The following is a 24572-nucleotide window of genomic DNA, read 5'->3' as shown; positions in this document are numbered from 1 at the left end:
GAAAATTTCCATTAGTGGAATTTTAACAATAGCAAATTTGATTAATTCTACAGTTTTCAAGAGTCAGTGTTGATCAAGGATATGTTAACAGTGAATGACAGTTTAAAGATGATATAGATAGTCTATTGATGTTTGATCAGACACCATTTTTTCTCCAGGTTTGATCAATCTAATCAGTTTAATTAAATGTGAGTAAATAATGCATATTGCCACTGTGGTACAGCGAGATCAAAAGTATACAGTTGAAATACTACACCTAGGATCCAAAACAAAAAACACATACGGTATTTGTTTGTGTCTAAATCAGAGAAGAAAAGCTACTGTCCACAGGTGATGTCATATTTTGGTTTTAAATTGTGTTATGTGACAATTCTGAGACAGCACTGAAGCAAGATGCATAGTATCAATACAAACTACTCGGGTACCTGCTCATTGAAACTAAAGGGCTGCCAGAAGAGGCACTGGTAACAGTAGTATCAAATTTCTGATGTTAAACTATGTATATGTACATATGTGAAATATGTTCACTTCTATCTTACATTAGACAAAAGCTTTTATCGTCTACTGTACTCTGGACTGCTGGTACATGTGCTGTACACCTGCAGTGCTGTCGCTCTCATGTCACTGTTCTGCAACAGAAATGAGATGAGTCTGACAGGCTTTGTTTATTCATAGCATTCAATACGTCTACAGGGCCGATGCTGAATGCTGGCTAGTTAGTTTGATGAGTGCGCTGTCTGTTAAAAGGGGAGAGGATTATACATTGTGAAATGTGTCATCTGTCAACACTTAAAAAGATGCAGTGTTGTGATGATGAGGCTTCTCTTTTTAAGTGAGGAATTAAATCGGGGCAAGGCTACAGAAAAGAGTCGAAGAGAAACAGTGGTTTACTGGGGATCATGGAGGGGTTAAAGGTCAAAAGGATCAAGTACCACTCCCAGGGGTCAGAGAAAGGTGATACTCTACCTGTGTTCTGGTGTCCGTCTTCCACTGCCCCTCCTTCGAGGTGAATTTGTAAGGATAAGAGAGTAAGGATAATAATGTACCTGAACCCAAAGAACCCGAATAGTGCAGCTCACAAGTGTACCACTTATGCTGATTTCATACAGAATTTATACACATTCAGCAAAGTGCACTACAAAGTGTACAAAGTGTACTACAAATTCCTACAAAAGGTTCACACACTTCACATTAGTTTTAACAGGTGGACATTTGAGTTTATTGTTTATAACCCTTCTGATACCCTTCTGATTTAAAAACACTGATATTATGCAATGATCGTAAACAGACTTTCAGCATATAATGAAACAGCAAAAGCTTTTTCAAAGGTATGTTGCTAAGCAACACTGACCAGAAAAAGAAAAAAAAAAAAAACCCTCAGTACTCCTCAAGCAACTGCAAAAAAAAAATCTTACGGAGTATGTTTATAATAGAAGATGATTTAATGATTATTATGATCTTACCTTTCTTTTCTTTCTTCTCTTCTTCCTCTGTGCCGGCCCCCAGTAGGGTGAAGATGATTCCAGTCTGAGAGTTGACACCAACAGCAGTAACCACCATGCGCCCTGACCCCTCCATCACATGGGTCCCTGGAGAGAGGGTATTAGAAGATATTACAGCTTCCATCTAAAGATTCTTTGACAGAACTGAATTAGAAGTGGGATTAATGAGTTACCCACTTGGTTACCCACTCCTTAAAATAAACTAAACTCATCATTCCTATGCAAAATTACACCAAATGGCAATTTCCATATTTTTCCTTTAATAATTTTTGGAGAGTGAGAAAGTGTGAAACTATTCATAGGCTTACAATGTGTTCCAGTTTCATAGCACAATGCAAAAAGTATCAGCTAACTCCTATGACAACAGCACCTCTGAGTGACTCAGGTGGTCAATCAAGAAAATGTATCCACTGCTTTGGTTCTATATTTGCTCCATATTTTTAACATCCTTGTCCTGAGGCACTGACCTAAAATCGAGAGACTACTATAACTTCCAACACTTCACCTTATAGAGTACCTTAAACATTATTACAGCCAAAAGTGAAAATTTTGTTCTCATTGAAGTTTTACTTTGAATCCAATGTGCTGGAGTAGTGAGCCAATAGCAGTAAAAATGTGTCAGACATATACTGTACGTGCAGACTGCACTACACTTTTGTGCCTGTGTATGTGTACAGTATATACACACACAGAACATTATTAACCTTTGGGAGAGTCAGTTGATGTGGGTGAATATGAGGCTAATTAGGAAAGGCAGCAAAAAGGCACACAGCTAATTATCTGCAGGAAAAAAATACTAAGATGTGAGATCAGATTAACCCACGTTTCTGTTATCTGTGATATTCTTCATTTCTGATTCATTTCTTCAGCAGCAAATTCGGTCTCTGCTGCAGCAAATACTGAAGCAATAGAAGAAAAAAATACAAGGTCGTCCAGCCTTTCATCAGTGTCTTCGGTATTGATATTCTGATTATAATTAACAACCACTTGTCTTGTGTCTTGGGTTATGTTATGAGGGAGTCTTACAATGCATTACGTTCTCTTCACAATAACACATACCAAACCAAAACCTATTTCTCTTTAGGGTGGCTGTGAACATTGTATGGTTATAAAACGTCACGATTATTATGTAAACATTTAGTATTTCTATTTCTGTAATTCATTTGAAAGCAGTGGATGGAAATAAAGGGTTATGACATTAGGCTAGTAGGTGTAACAAACCAACCCACTTTTTTTTCTCATGTTGAGGTCTGGTGCAGGATGACAAACTTGAACCAACCCACTGGGTGATATCGCCAAAAAATGTAATTGTGGGCTTGTTTGAGAGATTCATTATTGCTTTCTATTCTCCAAAGAAAAAAAAAAAAAAAAAAAATTATTTGGTATTTGATGGGATTTTTGAAGTTGTAAATTTCAAGCTCAGCAGTAAGCCATTTTGACAGAAGAGAACACTGACATGTAAGAGGTGAAGTATGGAGTTCTCCATGTTTCTGTACACATCATTACATGAAGGAAAACATGCCTGTGACAAGACATCAACTGGAAACATACCAGACAACAGCATGGGGTCCTTGTCTGCAGATTTCCTGACGTGATCAGACTCCCCGGTCAGTGATGACTCATCAATCTTCAAGTCATTGCCCTGGATCAACACTCCATCAGCAGGAAGCAGATCACCTGCGACAAAAGAAATGCTATCTGCAGTCCATCTATTCACATAAAGAGCAGTTCAGATAACTTCAAAGATTCGCTAGAGTTTAAAACAGGTTTGAGCTAATGGCTGTAGCATTCTGGGACAGGATGTGAGCGTGTTTCTCCGTGTATGCATGTGTCTGCAGCTAATTAACGTCTCAGCATTAAAATACTGTGGCTTGAATATATTTAATTACTTAAGGTGGACTTCATAATTTTAATCCCCTCCCTCTGGAAATGAAGTGGAAGTTCATATTTTCAGCTACTGAACCATGAAAATTACTTTACACAGAACAATGGGCAAGACAATCGAGGCACCAAATTTGGTGTGGTTGGAGTTTGGTCAGTTTTGTTCAGGGGTTTGGTCAGTTTTGGTTCCGTAATCACATCTATGAAGAACGAATGGCGGAAATCAGAAATTAGTCAATACAAAACTTTTGTAGAAGTAAGATAAAGCAACCTGGATAGTTGTCAGTATGGCAGACATCAACAATATAAACAGACGTAACAGAGCATGACCGAATACTTTACTACAGAATAACGCAGATTCTTTAAAATCTTCTTTAAAAGATAGATCGAATATGCTAATATTAATATTCAACTATGTTTTGGTGCATCAGATGCAAAACTATGAACTTGCACCACCAAGATATTTACCTTTTAAGTTTACTTCACTTACTGCAAATCAGAAACTGAGCAACACACACACACACACACACACAGTCTCCTCACACCTACCATATTTGATCTGTGCGATATCCCCCACTACTATGTCAGCCACAGGCAGCTGTATGACCTGGCTTCCGCGGACAACCTGGAATTTCTGCTCCTGTTCAATGCGGCTTTGCAGACCACGGAACTGCTTTTCCTTCGACCAGTCATTGAAGGCTGTCACCAGCACCACACACACCACCGACAACAGGATAGCAGCGCCCTCGATCCAGCCGGCGTCCGCCTCACCCTCATCCTCTACCCCACCTGCTGCCATGCCACACGCTGTAGTTTGGAAACAACGACAGGAAGGAGAAGAGGAAAATTTATATAGATGCTGTACATCTGCAAGCACACTGTGTGTTCGTACATGCACATAAACTGCAGTATTCTTTTGACACACACTAACACACTGAATATTAATTCACACAGGTATATGTGTTTTTTTGCTTATTTAGGGCATGAACACATAATAAAAGAGACACAAAGGGTTGTAATCAAAGCTCGCATTCACTTTGGGGACCGAAAAGCTGTGGACAAAGATAGCTGTAACTGTGCAATAAGTGCACGTGTGTGGAGTCTAATACATACATATGTGCAGTTTCTGTGCCTGTGTGCAATGTGTGCAATATGAAAGGCAACTCTGAAAGGAAGTGAACTCTGGCTGAATGACCTTCAGAGACTTCACTTCTTCTAGCCTCTTCATTCATTTGCTCTGCTTCAAATGAATACCCTGCAGTCTACCGGCTGTTCACTCGCAGACTAGGATATATTTGGGAATGAAACAAGGCCTATTCCCTGTCGTCCTCCTGCTGCTTCATATAATTCTCTGAGAGCCATTGTGCCCTACACTCCTGACTAGCTGACTTCAAAAGCCCCCACTGGGGTGATTTGTTTTGGACTATAAAACTCTTGCAGCTCACAAGGGAACTAGTGCAGACCTCATATTATAGACATTACATATGCAGGGTCTGGTTTAACCAAGAGCTAGTCTGCAAGAAACAATTTGGACTTAGTGGGGTACTACAGAAGGGTTCCAATCAATAGGATGTTCATTTAGCGGATACACTGAATGGTACAGCAACAGAGTTTACCGTCCTCGTTCTGTAAGACTCCTGATGCCAGCGCACACATATGTATCATGCATTAGAGCTGGTTTTAGAACAAAGAAAGAGATATTTAAATAAACATTCAAAGACACACGTATTTCATATGATATTCTAAATACCGTTTCTTTGCAGTTAAATATGTTTTTTTTGTTGTTGTTTTTTACATTGTCCTATGAAGACAGCCATTTTATTTCACTGGACATATTCTTCACTTAATTATGTATTGTGAAGGAAAATGAAATCCTGATTTCAATAAATAGCTCAGAGATTCAGAACTGCTCTACCTCCTTAAAGATTATGCATAGTATATTCAGGTATGTGTGAAAAAAAATAACAATGTAAAAACAAATCATTACCATTTAATTTTTTTATTTAAAGAATCAAATATCAGAGATTAAAATTTAGTATTGTGTCCAGGGCTCTGATCTCAAACCTGTTAGTATACGCGTAAAGGCAAATGTGTGCACAAATTGTTCTCTCAGAGAGACACACACAATCATGCAGCAATTCTGAAGCTGTCCATGGTGCTGAAGTGCCAACATCACTTGGGTAACAAGACAAAGCACAAAAAAAATCAGCATTTGTGACTGAAGATGACTGAAAAACTTTAACAACTGGGTGGCTTCTAAAAGAATAAATACATGCGTACAAGCATGAAAGGCACTTTAACAAATTGGTTTAGACACAGTCCAAAACCATGTTGGGTTTTATGTCTACTTCCAGTATCTTTTTTGTATTTTTCAGGGTTTTGTTTATTTGCATGTTATGTGTTTGATGCAGACGCAATTAGGAGCCTCCTCATTCATCTGCAGCCAAGCTGTTTCATATGTAAATTAGAATTAAGTCATCCCACCACTTTCTATTTCTGGACTGAGCTTTTTTTTGACCTATTATTAAAGAAAACAGTAAATCAGCTGTGAGAAATGTGTGCTGCCTGCATGTGTGCAGATGCTGTCATATTTGCCATCAAGACATTTCAGCACATACGTGCTGTAGAAGCTCCAATTTTATGTGTTTTTGATATTTTTTCTCCAACCCGAAGTTTAAATTTATGTTGTATTACTGTCATTTTTCATTTTATTTCATGTTTTGGATTTCAAGCTACTGCCTGGCTTTTATTAAAATGTAGCCCTTGAGAAGTGTCATCTCATTTTCAAGGGTCTCCCAAGTAAATGTCAGCCATAAAATATGCTGCTGTATTTCAGCCAAATGTGAAGGATCATTGCTAGAAATGTTTGATAATGTTAAATATTTGTATGAATGTGGACTATTGATCAATATATAATTGTCCTTCTTTCAAATCCTCTTTTATTCATTTTTACTACTTTTTTATGGATCTTAAAAATTACATTTCAGTTGGGTTGTTGCTTCTTAGCCCCGCTCAAAAAAGGACCTTACATCCTTATGGCCTCATGTTTGTCACACACAAACACATTCATTCAGTGTTTTTCTTAATAAGAGGATTCAAAGTGGTATGCATTCATATCTGTCTGAATAGAGACTTGCATATTGGCATCTTTTTTTGCCTCAAGTAAAAAGGAGCTTGATTACGTATCTGCAGATGGACGATGTTATTAGCATTGACCTTCATATGCTTTACTGGGACTTAGTGGTGCACCGAGCAACATTCATACAGCCATGCAGCTCAAAAGAATGAAGCTATGAAGGAAGAAGTACCTCAAAAGGAAATTTTACTACCTTACTATTTGCCCGAGTACCTTATTTATTAACTCTCCTAAACTGAACCAACCAATTAAAAATGTATGAACTCTGAAACTATTTGATTAACTACCCGTGGAAGTAAGAGAGTGTAACTTCTTCTTTCTGTGGTATTTCTACCTTTTAAAACCCCTTAAAATGATGACTTGTCCCTTTGGCAGGATAACTGAATCCCATTACTGTGATAATGGTGGGAGCATGACTGATGTTGCTGACTCAGCATCTCGTTATGGTCTCCGTCTTCATTTCCTGTTTCATGGCTCACAGGGTTGATGTATGGGCAGTGGGAGCTCAAGGTTATTTCTCTGCTCAACACTTCATTAACCTTCCCAGTACCATTAATATGCACATTTAACACGAATGTGCACACACACATACACACACATGCAAAAACTGCCTCTGTGCTCCATGAGTCACTTGATCTCTTGTGGCAGGTCACAAAGCAAGTGTGACCTGTCTCACCAATTAAAAAATTATATGTACATACATGTAGCTGTAAGTGTGCTAGTGTTAGTGCTAGTTATGTCAGAGGAAGTGATGTCAGCGGGGCAATGCAATTATAGCCCTTCGCTGTCCTCAGCAATAGTGGAGATAACAGAGATAACTGTTGAAGTGCGTGAGTTTGTGCTTGTGAGTCTGTCTCAAGACCTCGAAATGAATGGAAAGAGATCATTTTAAAAGAGGTGATGTCACACTCCACTCACACTCTCCTCCACCGTGCTGTCCAGGAGGGTGGTAGAAGGAGAGACCCAGGGAGATCAGGGCAGCGATCTCCAGGATGATGAGGGTGACGTCCTGTAGGGCCTCCCATACCAGTTGCAGGAAGGTTTTTGGCTTCTTTGGAGGTATCAGGTTTTTACCATATAGTTCTCTTCTCTTGTCCAGGTCAGTTTGGGCACCTGCAAGACCTGAGTGAGGAAGACACAGAAAAACAAGGAAAGCAGAAGAGTTATATCACAGCACTGACCATTGACTGTCAGTGAACGGAGGATATTCTTAACGTCATAATGAATTGAGTTTTATATTAGTTGACGGTTAATATCACAGTAACAAATAATGATTTGCTTTAGTTCTACATTTGCTCAAAGATCATCTGAGTAATCAGAATACAGAATACAAAAAAGTATTTAAATACATAGGTGATCTGCAGCCAGCTTTGTAGTCTTTTTTTTTTTTTTTTGTACTTTCTTCTGCTTTCTTCCTCACTCTCACCACACACAAACCATCTCTAATTACCGGTTTGAGTCACGGTGGGCCATGGCTCTGCGTTCCTTATATAATTCTGCTCGAACAGATGAGGGCCTTGTGCTTTGACCTCATCCACCTCCTCATACGCCATGAACTACTGTACATAAATATCTTTGGCGCTTTTATCTGAAGAACTTCATGCTGGCTCGAGGCACAATTTACTTTTAGAATAGAGTCCAGAAAATTATTCTCAAACAGTAGCTCATATATTGTAGCCAAAGGGTCAAATAGATCAGATGTAGTGCTTTAGCAAGAGGACGAACTTCACCATCCAAACAGCAATGCCACAAAGCAGTACCTTTTTTTGTGTGCAACTGTCTGTTTTATTTTTCCTTTTAAAAAATGCATTGCATAAATGGTATATTATATTCATCATTATTTTGACTACAGACATGTATTAACATAAGCACAAAAGAGATCAAATTTGTAATGATTTCAAAACAGACAAAAGCAGCAAATTCCCTGCAATTTTTCTTGGTAAAAGACTTCTTGCTCAGTTATCAAATTTCTGCAGTTTTCTACCAATCCCATTATGCAAGATTGTGATAGGAAACAATTCACAGAACATTATGTTCTGTACAAAACGGTTGAGTCTGTATAATGTTTGAAACCTCAGTTTTTTCAGAGGATCCAATTACCACCTCATTTTATATAATTACATTTTATTTGCATTCCAATAGTTTGAGCGTAACTTAAGCTACTGCAGTTTATATTAATGGCTGTTATTAATCCATTAAAGCACATTTATTACAGCTACACTATAATAAACATCATTGCATGCACAGCAAACCTTCACAAAAATATTGAGGTAGTATTAAGCATAATAACAGCAATGCAAATGTATTGTCTGTAAATGAACAAAAGATTTCTATCAAGCTATATTTTTGGTGTGGCATTCTTATCTGCTTGCTGAGTGCACACACAATTTCAGTGTGTATTCACCGTGACTCTCTCTGTCTGTGTGAGTCTCTCTCTCTCCCTCACAACCGCAGACATCACCACAGCATTATGTCATGCATGGTGCGTCACTGGGTCTCCCAGGAGTGGCCCTGGATTGCACCTGATAACATCACTGCTGCATGACACTGTGTCACATGCTCATGACTGCTAGACGACTTATTAGCATTTGCGGAAAATAACCGATGATACATCCATATCTGACACTGGAGAGAGAGAGGAGCAAAGAAAAAAGGATGACCAAGTTGTTTTTTTGTGAAGAACGAATGTTTAGCTACTGCAAAAAAATGTTAGAAAATAAGGAAAAGAGATCTGTTTCACTTGCTTACACAAGAGAGATACAGCAACAGGGAGGGAGAAAGAGAGGACAGAAGAAGGGCAGGCTGAAAAGAGAACAATTCCCAGCTCCTACGTAGGAGAATGCCCTGGTTACAAATAGATCAGTCTATAAATAGCCTCATTATCCATTCTCTTTTAATTGTCTCAGCGAGAGGACCTAGCATGCTCTCCCATTGATCTCCACAGCACCCTGCATCACATCACACACAAACATGTCTGCGTATGTGTGTACGCCTGCGCATGTGTCTGTGAGTCGTGACCGCCTGCACGTGCTTGTAATGTAATAGTGCAAGCAACTGCAGGCTGGCCAAGAATGCCTGCAGTTGCTTGCACTATTACATGGTAAAACTAGAGCTCACATAATCAGGCTTTAGCCAGTTCCAGTTGGTTAGACAGACACAAACACACACACACACACATGCAAACACACATGCACACAAAGACACGCACATACTAGTATATGCACACACAAGCACAGATGCACATGTTTATTCAGTTTGTGTAGAACCCCATATTTTTAATTGTTTTTTTTTCCTTTTTTTTTAGGTCAGTTGTTCATCAAATACGACACTCACTCATATTTCTACCTCACACTGCATCCAGATTTGTTAAAAACAATAAATGCTAAATACATATGCTAATCCTCCCACTCCATGTTTTTTGCATCTGTCCAGAAGCAAGGGAGCTAGTTATAGCATGCAAATGTACCATTCTGCATAAGGGCAGCAATCATTTACACTGAAACTGAAAACAACTAACTACTCTTTCTGCCATGTGTTAGGTAGGTAGCTCTGTATGTGAGATGGCGCATCAGTTCAGCTTGACATTTATCCTTGTTAAATGTTTAAAGTGTGTTCTCCTAAGACGCCCTTGAGATGTGAGCTATGCTGCAATCAATCTCCCAAATCATTAAATACTCATTGCTTCCTGGAAAATCCTTTGCAACACTATCATTCCTTACTGGATCGCCAATCACGATGCTGGTTAAGATCTATTTGGCAAATTATGAAATATTGTAGGCTAAATACAGTCAGCCCACTTATGATTTTGAGGAGGTAGAGAGATGATGAGTGACAACAACCTCACAGATAATTAATGGTGATTGCAAAGAGGTCTTTGTGCAAAACTACAAACCAAATGTACACAAGCAATCGATGGGCAAAGACTGGAAGCTCCTGGTACTGTGTAATGAGTAATTTATTTTATCAAAGCTAACTGTCATCATTGTGATGTCTGCTAATGAAGGTTCAAATAGTATAAGTCTTGTGTTGAGTCCGCCTATGAAAATGAGAAATGAGATGAGAGATGGTATGCTAACATTAGCATTACATTGCAGTTCCTTTTAAAATGGCCAGCTGATGGACTTAAAACAAAACTGCAGGCATAATGGTGACTCAGCAGATTAAGTAAAAGCCATTTACTGCACGAGAAATGCATCGTGTGTTTTAATCTAATTTATTATTTTGGCTGCATGCCTCTCATCTATGTTTTCCCCCACTTTCTACTGAATTCTAGCTAATTAAGGAGATATACTTAATAATAAATCATATTTGGCCATGGTTGATTGTGAGCATTAGATGACTACAGTTACAATTTAAAATACCCATTAAAAACTTATAATTATGGCATTAATCACTAAAAGCCCCAAATGATCAGTATGGTCGGCAGGGTTCAGAACAAAAAAAACTCCCTTTGCTTCTGTAATTTACTGGACAAATAGACTCCAAAGTTTGGCACAGTGATAACACTAATGTAATGATAATAAGATACTACATCATATAAATGATATGATTAAATTAGACTTGGACAGCAGCTAAGAATTGTTTTCTCTATTGATCAATCTGTCTGGACTTTTTAAACTTCTTTTTATATGTTTTGTGGGTCCAACAATCCAAAACTTAATTAATATATGACTTAACTGATGATCAAAAACACTGTCATTTCCTATCAACTGACAAACTGTTTGAATAAAATTATTATTTATAACCAACAGTTCCCAGACATCCCTTAAAAGTTGATAGACATAATACTGTGACCGTCTCTCCTTCTTTTCTGTGCTGCTCTTACTTTATAATTTATGGCGAGTAATGCACTGATCTGTCAAACATAGCAGGATCTGTGATTCAAATCAGTTTTGACAAATGGTACCTACCTAACATCCTGTTTCCAAATAGACAGGGACATTAAAAAAAAAGAAGAAGAAAAAACTTTAAGCCATCCTTTCTGCATGAGAGGAAATGGGATTTTTTTTCAGTCAGAGGGAACATGATGGCATATTTTAACAGTTGGCCCTTTTTTGTCTGAGGCTAAAAATAGATCTCCATGGAAACACTATGCATCCCACTCGTTGAGTGGAAATACCCGTGACTCTGAATCTTGTGCGAATATGTACGTGTGTGTGTGTTTTGTGTCCAGTGGCGTTGTTAATGTATATGTGTGCACAGGTACGTATGTTCCTCACACACATGCACCGAAAAGACAATAAAGAATGAAATGATGTGATGACCTCCAAATGTCCTTGAATCACCAAGTATGTCCCTGGATTTAAAAAAAAAAAAAAACTCCCAAAACGAAGTGAACATTTTAACATGCCATAGCAGGGTGCAAGCAGTATCATCATCATCAGCAGTAGCAACAGCAGCAGCATCATCATAATGATGCAAAGCATTGATTTTTGTGTTCTGCAGTGAATCAATAGCTCCAACATGCATTCCCACTTTTAAAAAGATACAGAATGAAGAGGGATGACAGAGGAGGCTGAAGTGTGATGCAGAGAGAACAAGAGAGAGAGAGGGAGAGAAGGATAGATGGACTAAAACAGAGAAGGAGAGTAGGCTGGATGAAGAGTAGCTCTATGAATAATAACCCATCAGTGGCTAAAAGGTGGGTAATTATTGTGCTCTTATTAGAAGATGGAGTGATGGAGAAATGTGTCACAGTGTCCTTGAGAATGACCTCCTTCATAATGACACCATTTTATGCCGTAAAGACTTAAGAGGTTTGTTACTGTGCGCGCAAAGGCAGAACATAATAGAAATGGCTTCAAAGGGCAGATGCTCTCCAGGATGCGGGTAAAAAAAAATATATTATGCATAAGTAAATGACACAGATAGAAGGACAGAGTGGGCTGGAGAAGAGTGTGATTCAAACAATAACAGAGAGTTGAAAACAAATTAATTAAAACCTTTTAATCAAATGATTTTTGGGTTATGCTATGAAGGTGGTGGACTTGCGTCTGCTACATGGGAAGACATAGAAGCACTACCCACATTATTACTGTGGTGCTAGAGGAGGAACGTACTGGATGCTTTTACATTAGCCTTCTACTCGTCGTCCTTGTATAAGCTAAGTATCTCTCTGTGCATTTGTTCTTGGCACTATATGTAAGTACACTGAGAGATATTGCAGACCAGAATCCAAGTCCTTGTAGCCTTAAAAATACTTAGGCTGACTACATTTTTTTTCCTTGTAATAAATATTTGAGCAGTGTTGTTAATGGTTTACAGACAGTGCTGACTGACAGTGCAAGTATATACTTTTAAGGCATTTGGGAAACAGAGATTAACAAAAAGCTTCACAATCTAACAAATTAGATAACAGAAATAATGTCTGGAGATCTGCAGAACCATATCACACATGGCACTCCCCCACTGTCTCAGCTAGTGAAGAGGACATTCTCTCCAAATGGTATTTTAATAAAAACCAGGTAGTACAAAAATTTATAATACACTTCACTTCAAGTTTACACATAAACAGTTCCTTTAGCTTAAGACGATAGTGGGGAATATAGCTAAAGTGAACAAAGTATTCCTGGGGCACCCAGTAGCACATCAGGTCCACCCACTGAAGACATAAATGAAAACATAATTAAGGAAAGGAAGCCCCTTTTTCCCTTAATCATGGTAGGGTTGGATGTTTTTGGGGAAACAGCAGGGGACCGATGTCAGTGTACCATTTAAAACAGCAGGAAAGGGGTGTCTCAACCCCCGTCCGGGGTTCACAGAGGGTTTCTCTAGTTTGAACGAGCTTTGTTTTAGCACTGTCTCATATGGTGTTGTCTTTACTTCCTTCCCTCCGCTTACAATGTGGTCTGGCGTGCTGATTCTCTGTACGCTCCGCATCCGATCAGTGCGAGAGGGCACGGCAGGAGGCATGCTCTGTCTGTGAGGACGAGCTGATGTGACATCGGTGTAGCAAAACAGGCAAGCACACATACTGTAGTCTATGTAAACAAACAACTGAGAACATGCATTCCATCATTTCATGAGGAGTCACAGGGTCACGCCAACACAAATACATGCTGGCACATACGAAAACACACATAGATCTATCATTCATTTCCCTGCGGACACACCCATCTAAAAGGTAATGGGCTGGAAAGTGACACTGAGCAATTTCTGACACCATGTCTTACCCATCATGCACGTGCTGGATGTGTGTGCGTGTTCATATGTGTGTGACACCATATGACAACCTATTACACTTTCTGCCTGTGCTGACAAAGTGAAAGATCAGTCTAATATTGCAGATGTACTGCTGTACATGTACTGCTACATCTAAAATAAACAGTCTCTGGGAACAGGATCAGTGACAGATTTTCATGTTTATCAGGCAACAGAGAGCTCAAAGGAGCTCTGGTCGCTGTTGCTGCTCTTATAGGAAAATTTCTTAAAGGAAGAGTTCGACATTTTGGAAATGAGTTTTTTTCTATGCGTTTTTGCTGAGAGTCAGATGTTGTCATGTGTGTAAATAGGAGGGAGGGGAGACTCACAGAAGTTACTGGCATGTTACTATTTTAGACATCACGCATTATTTAGTGAGCTTTAGTAGTGCTGGCATTCTAATTTTGTCACCACCACGTCATCCAAAGCTGAAAATACTTTCTACACGCTGACCACTAAAAACATTTTTTGGTCTTGGTAATACAACTCTGTCAGTACTAACACATCGAAGACACTGCATCTGAACCGCATAATTTATGTTTCCTCTAAAAAGGCTGACATGCTAGGACAGTTTTTTTTAATGCTCTCCCAACTGCTCAAATTAAATGTATGTTGCAATTCTGAGAATAAAATATGCAATTGTGTGAGTCTGTGTGTGTGAGAGAGAGTTTGTGGGGGCAGCTGTACAAGTGAGTGGGTTTTGCTGTCACGCACTGTGCTCTATGAGTCTGACTCATGTGAGAGAGCGGAGTGCGAGAACACAGCTTACAGCATAAACACACATGCCACTCACTCGACACGATAACTTATTATTACTTAGTATTCCCACTTTATATTGTATCTAAATGTATAGTATAGATGTGTATGGGAACAAATGCTGCAAGGAGCCTTTTATAGACACAGCTGGATGAAGATGGTTGCATGAACAGAGTCTTCAGGTTGAAAAGGCTTAATAAGGCTTCCCACGCTAATTTTATAATCCGTTATGTTCTGACCCAAAGTACACATGCTCCTTTGTCTCTATGATGATACTTCTGCCATTTTTTTACATTTTATAATGTGAAAAAATCTGATTATGTAATGTTATGCAAAAAACAAACGACAACCAAAAAAACACAGACGCGATTGCAGTTGCCTTATTCTGCTCAAATCACAGAATTTAAATACCCAAAGGTTTAATTTACACCTTTTAAAAATCTTTTCTGGAGGCCTGGCAAGTGGCACATCAAGAGCAGCACCAAGGGGAAAAAAACAACAACAACAAAAAGCTGACAGTGACTCATGTAGGAAGAAGGCTTCAGTCCATATGGCGCTTATCAAAATTCAGGAAAACGTTATTATCATGTTAAAATTATGTGCACGGTTGAGGTCTAGTTCATATTATGCTTCCATGGGTCTGTGTGTCCTGAATGTGCGTGACCCACATTCAAGTAAGTAGTATGTGCATCAGGGCTGCACAATTAATCATATCAAGCTCACGCCTCTATGCAATTTCATTCTTATGTGACAACGATTACGCTATGTTTGCATTGGTGGGGGGATCCACTGCATCACACCAAGTGCTCCCATTTTCTCCTTCGGCTAAAGCTCCTGTCATATGACCAATCATACATCCATAATGTAGAAGAACCATGTGAGAATCACTTGTTAAGAAAAAAAAAGGGTTTCTCTCTTTGACCAGAATTGAGTGGACGCATCCTTGTGTGTGTACAAATGTGCTTATTCAACCCACCGCAAGCAGTCAAAAGAGTTTCTTACTGAATTTATGAGTCATTTAGTGTTATCTGTTCCACCATCTGAGCCTCAAACACTGTAATGTTAGCTGGCCCGACTGCCCTCGATGTGGACACAACATTAATGAGACATCTGTTTACAGCCTCTGTGTGTGTGTATGTGTGTGTGACACTAAAAAAGAGAATGTGAGAGTGCCGAGCGTGTTTAGACACAACTGCTTAGTGATAAATGCAAAGTGTAACGGGGGTCAGTTACCTCCTACTGTAATTTCAGACTGTTCACCTATTCATTCAATCCATCCATCCATCCATCATCATGATGTCTTTCATTCATCTATGCAACTATGTTATTCAGCTAATAGTTAAGTAAACATAAATTCAGTGAATTCCTGATCCTTTTCAAAGCCACTCTTCCTATCTATTGATGAAACGTTATTGGTGGTATTATTGGTATTGAAGTCTTATTTACCTTATGGATGCTGTGGTAAATAATAAAGAGCTGTACCTGCCCCTCATTATCTGTTTACAAAGGAACTGTTCTACACATGACTGCAGGAGTAATAATACAGCTAAAGATTTAAAGCATATAAATTGCTGTACATTCCCATTTACAAACCATTTTCGAACCACTGGATCTAAATCAAAGGTTACTAGCTCATTTTAAATAATTCCCCAGTCAAATTTGTCTTGCATGGGAAAAATAATAAGATAAAAAAATCTTTTTCACACAACCCTAACACTGTAGTATTGGCTCCATGGCTTATGCTAGCCACGCCGATTTAAAAATGTTCTATTCTCCCTCATGCCCACACACAAACACACGCAGTGGCTACACACTCACACAAATCCACCACCACCTTTGGGAGTGAAAAGGGAGAGCGTCCAGGGCCAAGAGGCTGAAAGGGAGAGTGACAGTGGTCTATCTACTGTCTCCCATCTGGGTGTCAGTCTCTGGTTTCGCCCAGGGGCTCAGATAAGCTTCAGACACAATAGGTACAGCTATTAAAATTCAAACTACCAGAGAGAGTCATGAAATAGTCATGACAGGTAAGGGAAATCCATACACTCCAATGTGCCCCATATTGTCTGTCTGCTAGGAACTGCAGGACATTTTTTAGGGGAGTACAAAGAAAGGGTTTAATTGTAATTTGGCATATTCCTTAACATATTTGTATATCAAAATCAAAGATATTTTAATGAATAACAGCATATAAGAATTATCTTTAATCATTCAACAGAGTCTTGCAATAGGAATTTACAAACGGTAACACTGCAGGAAAATTGGAGAGTTGCAGCAGAGAGTTGAAAGACATCGATCTCTGTTTGTGCTGTCCAGTAGAATTCTGACTGAACTGTAATGTGACTGTGGCCATGAAACCCCGTCCATCTGCTGCACAAATGGATGCATCTCCTTTCATATTCCTGACATGAAACAGATGTACTCACATAGTATTCAGCGCAATTGATTTTTCCATATGCCACTCATGTAAGGCCAGTCATTTGGTGTTGGCAAGGTCACATTTATACACTTTGAAGAAATATCAAAATACTAGTACTACCAGAATATTTGCTGTAGACTAGAAGACAGTGACCTGAACACTGCTAGAGACCAGCAGATATTTAATTTACAATGATAGAAAACAAAGAAAAGCAGTTTAGTTTTTATGTATGAAAAGATCAATTGGGCAAATATTTGAATGTTTTCTTTGATGTATGACTTGAGTGATTACTCGATCATCAAAATTAAGGACAATTCATTTTCTGTTAATTAAAACTATTAATATACCTCTAAAAATACATTACGCACACATAGGGTTTATTTTTTAACGAAACAAAGTTCAAACAGATTATTTGAGCTGTTAGTATCCACACCAGCATCAGTATTTGGATCCAGAATTATAGGGTTTAATTTATTCACATACAGTTTTTGAAGTATTCATAATTTTCTACATTTCATTTATTATTATGATTTTATGTAAAATATAACTGGTTTAGATTAATCTATCTCACTGTTCAAAAAGTAGGTCCACCTAAACACAGTGAAATTTGGCTTACATATTCATGCATTAGTATTAATAATCTAATAATGTCATATGTAAGGGATATTACCAGACCTGAAGGCCAGCACAGTTGACCTATATGTCGTCCATTAATTCCTGATAATAGACACCTCAAAGGACATTATTATTGTTCCTTTTTTCTACTTCTGCTGGAGTGCTATGGATTACTCCCTTCCCCCCTGGTATGTTTAAACTCAAAGCAGAAAGATAGCTGCTTTGCACACTAAAACAAGGCAGGACTGGATCTGGTCCAAGACTGTTTGGAATATGTGCCCTTGAGAAGGAAATGCTGTCTGTCTGTCTGTCTCTGTGCTGGCAGCAGTGGTACCACCCTTGTTCTGCCCCACAGCGTGAGAAGAGAGAGGAGAGAGGTCAACTCAGGAAAAGAGCTGACATGGAGGGAAACAAGCCGTTTATAGCCCGGGACTCTGCATATTCAGCTAAAAGCACCAACATGCCTGTCAACTCGCTATCCATACTTCAGGCTTCCAGCAGCCAGTTCAGATTCAGGACATTTCAGAGGACAAGCATTGGATTTAAATGTATGACAGCAACCTGGGACAGACAAGCATTTGGAGATGTCAGTTTTCTGCACTGTATTTTTGAGTGATTCACTTACCCAAAGAATGACTTTCCAGGCAGGCAAACGCTTATGATGTAAAAAGGCGCTGGAATGATGGTAGAAAGTTGCTGGGGGACAGTAGTGGGGCATGGATCACAGGTTCAAGAGCTAAATGTCTTGTCCCTAAGAGCCACTGAGCAAGACCCTACTCCTCAACCAGTAGGCTCATCATTCATTATGACAAAACTGGTCACTAACATGTATAGTTCAAAATTTAAAGCATGGAAAACAAGAAGAGAGGAACACTTTGAGCAAATATGGAAACAGCTGATTCCATATCAATAATTATTTAGGGTATTCTGGCAGCAAAACAACAAAAAAGAATCACAATCAGTGATGCTTAAAATTTGTCAGTAATAACAACAAGGTTAGATCAAAATGATACTATTACAGTAATCTCAGTGTAAAGTGAAAAACTGATTATTTTTCAAGTGAAGTGAAAACCTAAAATCCAAGTTGCAGTTTAAATCTTATTATTTCTTATTGGAGGTACATTACTTTCCCAGGGAAAACTGTTATTTTGTCAACACTGGGTTGCTTTACAGTCAGTTTCATATCTGGAATCTATCGACAACCACGTGTATGTACATTTTCGGTCATGTCTACTGAAAAATCATCTGTACACTATAGTATACATTCACCCAGGCAGACACACTGTATACTGTTGTGAGTCAGCACCAGACTCTATGGGAGCACGCCAGTAGAGTCTGGTTTTTGGCATCTGTCCTCTTAATTCAGTCAGGCATCTCTTGAGACAGCTGACTTCCTTGTCCAGCATCTGTGCGTGTGTGTGTGTTGGTGTGTGTCTACTTATCTATTTGTCTGATAGCCTCTCTGACAAAATCTGATTTAATAGAAAACAATTATCATGGCCTCAATAAAACCACTACTAGAAGTATATATTACTACACTAGTATAATACTATTAAAGTATAAAACTATACTAGTATAATATTAGTAAAGTATAAGTACATAAATAAGCACATTTAAATATTGTTCCTTGTTTGTTTTGATTAATGACCTCTAAAACAAAACAGAAAAATAAATAAACACTCTCAATGTGCTGCACAAAATACAACTGCAGTTGCTGAGGTTTTTTTTCACTGCTAACTGTTTCACTTAAAAATCTTTCTCTAGCCCATCTGATTCAGATTCTCTTGTAAACGGTATATTTGACATAAGGGAAATCAATATCTACTGCCTTTTCAGCTGATACGTACCACTGCTAATAAAACGTGGAACAGGTTCCAGATAATTTGTACATTCAACGGCAATTCCTCAAACAGAAATTAGGCTTGTTCTAGACTAGGAACAGTTTCAGTGGACATCTAATGGATCTAAATTTTGTTTTAGTCCGAGACCTTGTTTAATCCCTGTCTGGGAAATCAGCCCACAGTGTACTTCTCCAGAGACACTAATCAAACCCTGATATAAAAGCCTAAGCATTTGAGAAGTGATTGCACTTCACAACACGTCCCAGCGGAAATGCTCACAAGCCATTATTATTTTCCCCTACACCTGCTCATCTTTTTGTATTATGCTGCATTAAAATGATGACACAGCTTTGCAACAAGGCTTATTTTGTAGAAAGGAATCCAAAAGGTTTATTGGTTGTCCTTAATAACTTTATTGTTTTTTTTCTTTGTTAATTAATACTAATGGATAAACAGGGTCAGGATTAGGAGGAGCATTAACAAAATAACTTTCTGGGTTGCCAGGTTGGAGAAGCTTTCATGGCTTTTCGTTTTGCATCAAGCCATCAGTTCTGCAGTTATAATTGTTAGCAAGCGACTGATGAAGGGTGGAGGGTTTTTCCAGTAAGCCATTAAGGTTTCAGATTCAAATGTTAGCACAGTAAATCATTCTTAAAAGGTCATTTGTCCTGATGTTGTTGATGTTGTTGTTATAAAGAGTCTGCAGGACTGATTCTTTCTGACTAATTAAAGCCAAAATCCACATTGCTTTTAAACCAATATACTACACTGTTATATTCTTCTCTATGGTTGACTGTAATGAAACTCATACAACATCATAAATCAAATGCTGAACAGGTTTGTTGGCTCACGTCTGTAAATTGCACGTCTGGCTTCTGGTACTTTTAAGTGTAACAAATACCGTCAAACTGAGGTGAAACAACACACACAACACTACATTATTTGTTATCTCGCGGCAGTTTGAACCTGCAGAGTGTCATAGATGGCAGGTAGATTCCGATAAAAAGACAACGCAAGGTTCTTTAGCCGAGGAATGTCCTTTTGCATTTTTGCTCTTTTCATTTGCTTATTAGTGATCCTGAAGCATCAATTAAACATTTACCAAATATTAATTTAAGTAACAATTTTAAAAGACATACTAAAGACATGTATTAGCTGAACTGCTCGTTAAGACTTCAACAATTTTTCTTAATATTGCACATATAGTGCTATTACAGAGTGGCTGAGCACTGTGCCGCAACACTGCTTAAGCCATCCTCAAGGTCACTGCTAGTACACTGCAGAGGAGGCACCTGTGTGAGTAGTGGTATGTGTGTGTGCATGTGTGTGCATGTGTGTGCGAGAGAGAGAGAGAGACCACAATGTGGTTTTACTCCTTGACAGAGCAAAATGGGTGTGTATCATTTATAATCTGTCCTCTGAGAGCCATCTCTCTCTCACTCTCTCTCTCTCTCTCTCTTTGTCTCGTCTCTCGCTTCTTCACTGCCTGCTTTTGTACCTCTTCTATCCTTTTCACATCACTAGGGGAGAAGGAGGAGAGGAGTTGTAGAGCAGGAGAAATTGTCCTTATTAAAGAGATGGCTGCTCCATGTGAGAGATCCCTTGTGGGACAGAGATTAAATAGACTGCGTCAGATGGGAACGCGCTTGCAGTGCTGCGACTGGAGGATGCAATAAGTATGATCATCAGGGAGGAAAGGAGGGATGGAGGAGGGGTGGGATGAGGTACAAACAGATGAGAAGAGAGAAGTAGGAGGAGCAATAGGATTTAAAGTGTAGCATGTGCAGGAGCACCTAGACTGAAATGTCGACTTTATTTTAAGGGGAGATAAAGAAAGATTAGATTAGAAAAAAATACAGACTGAAGCTGGGCATGAATGAAGGAAAATGAGAAAGAAACGATGTGAAATATGGGAGCAGGAGAAGTGTTTCGAACAAACTCTGCCACCACAATGAGGCTAGAGGGAGAGGAGAAGACAGAGAGAAGCTGGGATAAGGTGGCTCATGTACAGAATTCATAAAGGCCTTGTGGTGGAGCAGTAAAAAACACAGCAAGTGAAATATGTAGGAGGAATAAGAAGAGTAATAGTAACCCTCTTGATAATACAGCAGGGAAACTCTAATGCAAAGTCTGATACCAGATGGAAACTGTATCTGCAGGAGGATGGCAGAACAGAGAACAGAAAACATAAAAAAAGATAAGTAGAAAGATGAAGTGTTATATTACTCATTTTTCTAACTTTCAAAGAAAAAATGTTTTTGACAATCCCTCTCTCACCCCATCTTCAGCCTATTGTGCTACACCTCCACCCCCACCAACCCCCCAAACCCCACCCCACCCCCGCTTTTGGTTCTCTTTCTGCCAATCACACACACATACACATCAGTACATGTGTATCCTAGACATCTAGGTAACATCACTATGGAGAAAATGTACACAAATCACCGTTTACAAATGAACAAATTTCTACAGTTTGTGAGACACTATGATATCTGTGTCTGTTTGTATGGACATCCGGGGCCTGTTGCTGGGTTCCCATCAGTGAGACGCCTATTAACACATGAACCATCAATAACATTGTCCAATGAGAAATACAGGCAGCATGTGTCATGTATCTTCTGGCTGCCATACATACCCCTGTCATGACGGTCATGAAAAGCAATGCAGGAACATTTCTTTCTGGGATCTTCAATAAACACAATCATTTTCAATCAACTGATTGTCACCGGAGTGTCTACAAGTCATTTGTTTCTCTGTGTGACAAAGCTTAGTGTGCTCTGTGCTACTGAAGGTGAATCATGTTCACGCCAAAATAACAGTTTATTTGTTGAATGCGAATTCTAGATTGTGGTGACATACTTTTAAACATTGTAGTGACAAAGAAGTTTTGAAAAAGGTGTGCTACTTTTCCTGCACTGCTACATTGTTACTAACTCGGTAAAAGAAGTGAGTGTAGAAAAGAGAGAGATGATGAAGGTTATAGATGTAGAACAGGTCTATTTAGGCTACGCTGTACACTGGTCCACTGGGATACCAGCGACCGACCAGCACACCGAAATAGAAATGGGAGCAGAGGAGGGCGAGAGGAGGAGGAGTGGCAAGGTGTGGTGAGACAGAGGAATGGGAGGCAGAGAGAGTAAGGGGAGGTGGAAGGGGTGATGAGGAGGAGGTCTGGCGCAGACAGGCAGGAGATGCATGGCGGGACAAAGGTAGGTAGGAAGTAAGTTGATTTAAGTGAGAACACACCTATAATAGAACTGCCACGTGGGAGGAAATATTTTCCCATTTTGCAGCAAATTCAACGTTAAAGTAAATTTTAACATTTGCTGGTGAAGAATTTGTTTGACATTCATAAAATCAAATCCAGTACATTTGTTTTCTTGATGACAGACAAATGAGAAGATCAATGCCCCTTTCATGTATAAACAATAAATACATACAGTAGCTGGAGCTAGAAACCAGTTAGCTTAGGTTAGCGTAAAGACTGGAAATGGGGAAACAACTCATCTGCCTTTGTCCAGATGTAACCAAATCCACCTACCACCATCTCTATACATTCAATCCCTACAAAGACCAAAGTGTAAAAGTGGCAATTTGTCAGTTTACTGTACGTCATTTTGTGCCACTGTGCTTTTTGCACTAGGACAGGTATCAGTCTTTTCATGTAACTTTTTGCAAGACACCTAATAATTAACAAAAATCATTCCATTTGCAAAATGCTAGAGTGAGAGAGTCAGAGTTACTTTCACATACCAATCATTTAACTGCAAGTTTTATGCCCACCCAAACCTAAAACAACTTGCCATTGCCTGCACAGACAATGAGATCAATGAGAGCCATGCAAGCTTGAAATAAACTGTCCCACTTAACTACCTCTGGAGTGAGGAAGAGGAGAGAATGGCAGATGGGAGATAAGTAGAGATAGAGGTGTCAATATTATTAACCAGCAGGCATGGACAACCATTATGATTTCTGTACAGATTATTATATGCATTATATATTACATTATTATATGTACATTATCATATTGTATAAAGTATACATTATAATATTATATTTTGGATGGATCACGGTATTGGTAAGCATCTGGTTGGGAATTCTGAATCAATAATCACTGGTATAAAGCTGTCTCTGGAGAAATTGTAGGAAGGTGATGTAGAGGGAGATTTGCAGGTTGAGGTGGAAGTGTGTGCACAGTATGTGTTGTGAGTCAAATCAAAGGAACTGGAAACAAAGGGGAGGTGGAGAGAAAGTGGAACAGGGGGCAACAAAGATATATTAGAGGGGCGAGACGGAGAATAGAAAGGCAATCTTACTTTGTTGGAAATAAAATAGCCTAGTCCTAGACTGACTTTAATATACCAGATGAGAAAAACTGAAGTTTACTCTTGCATTGAATTAATTTTGTCTAATCAAAGCCCCTGCTGTAATAATTAGTATTTACTGTCTCTCTTCAGCATGCAAGAGATAGCACTTCATCCCATCACCTTGGTGTGTAAAGTCACACTGATGTACAACTAGAAGTAATAAAATGTAACTACAGTAATTATCAGGCCAACTTTTATGGCTTTCTGCTTTGGATGATAACAATGTAGGCATACTGCATACAGCTAAAAATCCCAGAACTGATTGGTATCATATTAAACGAAACATAAATTTGTAGGGATGAATATTTTAAAACAATCATTGCTTCATACAGTCTAAATGTGGTTTCCACATGTATCTATATTTACTCCTCCTTTGCTGCACGATCTTGCTAAGTACCCTCCTGCCCTCCCTTCCTGGCAACATCAAAGACTATTGATGCCTTAAGCACCTTTTCATCCTCCTGACCCTCAAGGAACGGTTCTACCCTGAGCACTCACCCACAAATCCTCACCCCCTACCCAGGACGACCAACCGATGTGCTGCAGCTCTATACAGTCTCTTGGGAAAATAGTTCTACTGTGAGCACCAACGATCTCTTCTTCCATCTCAAGAGAAACAGGTCATGCCATGAGCAGCTTCCTGCCGACCCTTCTTTGAAACTTAGCCGCAGCCTGACATCTCATCTGGCCCCTGAATGACTCACGCCATTCACCCGCTGGCTGCCTGAGGGAAACGCTAGCTTCTTCACCCCACAGTCACCTACAAAGCAACACACAGGTAACTACATCCCTGGGGCAGGTATACAGTACGAGGAAGCAGGCTACTGAGAAAACTGAAGGGTAAGAGACAGAAAATCT

General features: G+C 39.1%; 1 protein-coding gene across 6 annotated transcripts in view; it reads right to left on the bottom strand.

Annotated features, from left to right (window-relative positions):
• The window catches only part of atp2b2 (ATPase plasma membrane Ca2+ transporting 2), an 85713-nt gene that overhangs the window by 41014 nt on the left and 20127 nt on the right, over positions 1-24572 (bottom strand). For 4 of the 6 annotated variants that reach the window (XM_046383298.1, XM_046383299.1, XM_046383303.1 and 1 more), the window contains 5 exons: positions 7438-7641; positions 3933-4190; positions 3054-3179; positions 1464-1589; positions 967-999 (listed from right to left, as the gene is read on the bottom strand). In XM_046383298.1, coding sequence (XP_046239254.1) covers positions 967-999; positions 1464-1589; positions 3054-3179; positions 3933-4190; positions 7438-7641 — 747 coding nt within the window. The remainder of the gene's footprint in view (positions 1-966; positions 1000-1463; positions 1590-3053; positions 3180-3932; positions 4191-7437; positions 7642-24572) is intronic. The other 2 variants (XM_046383301.1, XM_046383302.1) reach the window with 1 other exon arrangement.

The sequence above is a fragment of the Scatophagus argus genome, chromosome 3 (genome assembly GCF_020382885.2).
Source record: "Scatophagus argus isolate fScaArg1 chromosome 3, fScaArg1.pri, whole genome shotgun sequence".
NCBI lineage: Eukaryota > Metazoa > Chordata > Actinopteri > Scatophagidae > Scatophagus > Scatophagus argus.
The sequence above is the reverse complement of the archived record's forward strand: the minus strand, read 5'-3'. Positions and strand labels throughout refer to the sequence as shown.